Source organism: Clupea harengus, chromosome 23 (assembly GCF_900700415.2).
Source record: "Clupea harengus chromosome 23, Ch_v2.0.2, whole genome shotgun sequence".
NCBI classification, from domain to species: Eukaryota; Metazoa; Chordata; class Actinopteri; order Clupeiformes; family Clupeidae; genus Clupea; species Clupea harengus.
The window spans coordinates 23,736,037-23,741,036 of NC_045174.1; the positions used below are offsets into that span (position 1 = coordinate 23,736,037).

Genomic DNA, 5,000 nt, shown 5'->3' on the forward strand with positions numbered 1-5,000 from the left:
TATACTATACTATACTATACTATACTATTCTATTCTATTCTATGCTATGCTATGCTATGCTATGCTTTGCTATGCTATGCTATACTATACTATTCTATGCTGTGCTATACCATGCTATGCCATGCTATACTGTGTTTGCATGCACCTGTGTGTGTGTGTGTGTGTGTGTGTGTGTGTGTGTGTGAAGGGGGAGACCAGAGGTTGAATGGGGTTGTGGAGGGAGTGCAGTCATCTGGTAAAGTGTTTCCCTCCTTTAGAGAGAGTGTGTGTGTGTGTGTGTGTGTGTGTGTGTATGTGTGTGTATTACATTACTCTCTGGAACTCATATTTCTCATGCATAACCTTTAATGTGTTCCCCCTCTAATCCTGCGTGTGCAGGTTTGTGTGTGTGTGTGTGTGTGTGTGTGTGTGTGTGGGTGGGGGGGCATGTGTGTTTGTGTATGTTGGATGATTGTCATTTGAAGACATGAATGTTTTCTAAGTAACCTCATACCTTCTGCCTGATCCATTACATATCCAATCAAATCAAATCAAATCAAGTCAAATAAAACTTTTATTTGTACGGCGCATTTCATACACGGAGGTAACACAATGCGCCTCACAGTAGGAAAGAAAAGAGGGGGCGGGGGGGGGTTTACAAACACTTGTAAAGACACACAGATTTTCCAGAGATAAATAAACAGGCAATGACGTACTAACCACACTGGCACCGCACAGGACTGCTCAGCACGTTATCGTCAAACTTAGAAAGAGACTTAAAGAGACAGCTGCTGGGGTTGGGGGGGGGGGGGGGGGGGGGGGGGGGGGGGGGTGGTGGTGTGTGGTTACAAAACACTTATAAAGAGACACAGATTTTGCCAGAGATAAATAAACAGGAAATTACGTACTAACCGCGCTGGCATATGCGTGCGTGTGTGTGTCTGTGTGTGTGTGTGTGTGTGTGTGTCTGTGTGTGTGTGTGTGTGTGTGTGTGTGTGTGTGTGTGTGTGTGTGTGTATACTCAACTGTGTGTGCGTGTGTGTGTGTGTGTGTATACTCAACTGTGCGTGTGTGTGTGTGTGTGTGTGTGTGTGTGTGTATACTCAACTGTGTGTGCGTGTGTGTGTGTGTGTGTGTGTGTGTGTGTGTATACTCAACTGTGTGTGTGCGTGTGTGTGTGTGTGTGTGTGTGTATACTCAACTCTGTGTGTGTGTATACTCAACTGTGTGTGTGTGTGTGTGTGTGTGTGTGTGTGTGTGTGTATACTCAACTGTGTGTGCGTGTGTGCGTGTGTGTGTGTGTGTGTGTGTATACTCAACTCTGTGTGTGTGTATACTCAACTGTGTGTGCGTGTGTGTGTGTGTGTGTGTGTGTGTGTATACTCAACTGTGTGTGCGTGTGTGCGTGTGTGTGTGTGTGTGTGTGTGTATACTCAACTCTGTGTGTGTGTATACTCAACTGTGTGTGCGTTTGTGTGTGTGTGTATACTCAACTGTGTATGTGTTTACATCTGTTTGTGTAACTTTACATTAAGAGTGTCTTTGCATATGTGTGTGTTATATATCTACTTATTTATTGATCTGTATATAATGTGTATGTGTGTATGTGTGTGTGTGTGTGTGTGTGTGTGTGTGTGTGTGTGTGTGTGTGTGTAGGTAAGGGAAATGTGAAGCAGAAGCTGACTGTGTCTCCTAAGAACTCTGGAGATTTGGGCAGAGTGACGCCTGTTAGACCACAGAGTGCCAAAGCTCAACGCAGCCGCTCAGGTAGGAGACACACACACACACACACACACACACACACACACACACACACACACACACACACACACACACACACACAGTCTCACTCTCTCTCTCTCTCACACACACACACACACACACACAGTCTCACTCTCTCTCTCTCACACACACACACACACACACACACACACACACAGTCTCACTCTCACTCTCTCTCACACACACACACACACACACACACACACACACACACAATCTCACTCTCTCTCTCTCTCACACACACACACACACACACACACACACACACACAATCTCACTCTCTCTCTCTCACACACACACACACACACACACACACACATACACACACACACACACACACACATTCTCTCTCTCTGTATAAATGTAAACTATAAAAGAAAAAGGGATAGATCAGGGTTGTTGGTTATCACATGTGGCAGCTGATTGGTTGACATTTCTTTCACCTTTCACCTTTCACCTTTCACCTTTCATGTCACACTCAGCCTCCAGCACTACTATGAAGGACCGCCCCCTCTCCTCCATAGGCTGCATGTCCCGAGACACCGACCAACCACAGCGCGCCGTGCAGCTGACTGTGGACCTCACCCAATCAGAGGATGAGCCCGTGACGTCACTGTAGAGGCCTGACCAATGACTTTTCTGGTTAATATTTTAATAAACATGTTTACATTCAGCAGCACATCAGCCTGCACATCTCCTGCTTCCTGACTTAGTGACACAGAGGTCATTAACCACATGTAAAGATCATTGTTCACATTTAAAGATCATTAATCACAGGTTAAGTTCATTAATCACAGGTAATAATACTACTAATAATAAAACTTTATTTATATAGCACCTTTCATGCAAAATAATGCAGCTCAAAGTGCTTTGGTAGAGGTCATTATTCACATGTAAAGGTCATTATTCACAGGTAGAGGTCATTATTCACAGGTAGAGGTCATTATTCACAGGTAGAGATCATTATTCACAGGTCAAGGTCATTATTCACAGGTAGAGATCATTATTCACAGGTCAAGGTCATTATTCACAGGTAGAGATCATTATTCACAGGTCAAGGTCATTATTCACAGGTAGAGGTCATTATTCACAGGTCAAGGTCATTATTCACAGGTAGAGGACATTATTCACAGGTAGGTCACAGGTAGAGATCATTATTCACATGTAAAGGTCATTATTCACAGGTAGAGGTCACAGGTTAAGGTCATTATTAACACCCTCAGAATGGACCTCGTCCTTATTAGACCCGGAGAGATCCTGCCTGGTTCTGGTGTGGGAAGGCCAGGTAGGTTCTAGACCGGGGGTCCACACCTGTCTGCTCCACACCTGTCTGCTCCACCTGTCTGCTCCACACCTGTCTGCTCCACCTGTCTGCTCCACACCTGTCTGCTCCACACCTGTCTGCTCCACCTGTGATGCTCCACCTGTGATGCTGTGATGCTCCACGTGTAGCTTGAGTCTGCTGGGGTGTCTGTGCTGTGAGAGAGAGAGAGAGAGAGAGAGAATGAGAGAGAGAGAGAGAGAGAATGAGAGTGTGTGTGTTGTGTGAGAGAGAATGCGTGTATGTGTGTGTGTATGAGAGAGAGAGGTAGAAAGAGAGAGAATGTGTGTGTGTGTGTGAGAGAGAGAAAGTGTGTGTGTGTGTGTGTGTGTGTGAGAGAGAGAAAGTGTGTGTGTGTGTGTGTGAGAGGGAGAGATAGAAAGAGAGAGAGAGAATGTGTGTGAGAGAGAGAGAGAAAGTGTGTGTGTGTGTGTGTGTGAGAGAGAGAGAGAGAGAGAGAGAGACTCAATACCAGTCATCCTCTGCTGCTTGTTTGGCTAATTTCTCCCATCATCCTCCGTGGGAATTACAATCCAGACTGGAATGTGTGTACACACACACACACACACATAATGTGTGTGTATACAGGGGGGTGGGTGTGCGAAGACCCCATCCAGGATTCATGATCTCTGAATCGCTCAAGATCAGGCCAGACCATCTCTCTCCTGGGAAGTATATGAATGTGTGTCTGTGTGTGTAGTTGGGATATATGAATGTGTGTGTGTGTGTGTAGTTGGGATATATGAATGTGTGTGTGTGTGTGTGTGTGTGTAGCTGAGATATATGAATGTGTGTCTGTGTGTGTAGTTGGGATATATGAATGTGTGTGTGTGTGTGTAGTTGGGATATATGAATGTGTGTGTGTGTGTGTGTGTGTGTGTGTAGCTGAGATATATGAATGTGTGTGTGTGTGTGTGTAGATGAGATATATGAATGTGTGTGTGTGTAGTTGAAATATATGAATGTGTGTCTGTGTGTGTAGTTGGGATATATGAATGTGTGTGTGTGTGTGTGTGTAGTTCAGATATATGAATGTGCGTGTGTGTGTGTGTAGATGAGATATATGAGTGTGTGTGTGTGTAGTTGAGATATATGAATGTGTGTGTGTGTAGTTGAGATATATGAATGTGTGTGTGTGTAGTAGTTGAGATATATGAATGTGTGTGTGTGTGTGTGTGTGTGTAGTTGAGATATATGAATGGGTGTGTGTGTGTGTGTAGTTGAGGTTGTTGAGTGTGTGTGTGTTTGTAGTTGAGGTTGTTGAGTCCTTGCTGAACTTACTGTCTTTAGGTCACACGGGGTACACACTGTTCTTTCCTTCACACACACACACACATCACAGTCACCTGTTGTTCTCTGAGACACACACACACACACACACACACACACCACAGTTACTTGCTGTTCTCTGACACACACACTTCTAACCACTTCCTTCCTCTGTTAACCCATTTTGTAGACCAGTGCAGTTTGCATAACACCACAGCTCTCTGTGTGTGTGTGTGTGTGTGTGTGTGTGTGTGTGTGTGTGTGTGTGTGCATCAGTAAATCCATCACCTCTTTTCACCCCAAAGAGTGTGAGAATTGTGTTTCAGTGCAGTTCAACATCACGTAGGGGGGAAGGGGTAGATGATGTGTGTGTGTGTGTGTGTGAAGGTGTGTGTGTGTGTGTGTGAGAGTGTGAGAATTGTGTTTCAGTGCAGTTCAACATCACGTAGGGTTGAAGGGGTAGATGACGTGTGTGTGTGTGTGTGAAGGTGTGTGTGTGTGTGTGTGTGTGTGTGTGTGTGTGTGTGTGTGTATATGATGTTCAACATCACGTAGGGTTGAAAGGGTAGATCACGTGTGTGTGTGTGTGAAGGTGTGTGTGTGTGTGTGTGTATATGATGTTCAACATCACGTAGGGTTGAAAGGGTAG

At 44.9% G+C, this 5,000-nt stretch overlaps 1 protein-coding gene across 1 annotated transcript in view; it reads left to right on the top strand.

The window, feature by feature from the left end:
• The window catches only part of LOC116218638 (glutamine-rich protein 2-like), a 6,410-nt gene extending 3,970 nt beyond the window's left edge, over positions 1 to 2,440 (top strand). The window contains exons 3-4 of the mRNA XM_031560895.2: positions 1,636 to 1,746; positions 2,244 to 2,440. Of these exons, the coding sequence (XP_031416755.1) occupies positions 1,636 to 1,746; positions 2,244 to 2,380 (248 nt within the window). The 3' untranslated portion in view covers positions 2,381 to 2,440. The remainder of the gene's footprint in view (positions 1 to 1,635; positions 1,747 to 2,243) is intronic.
• Positions 2,441 to 5,000: the final 2,560 nt, after the last annotated feature.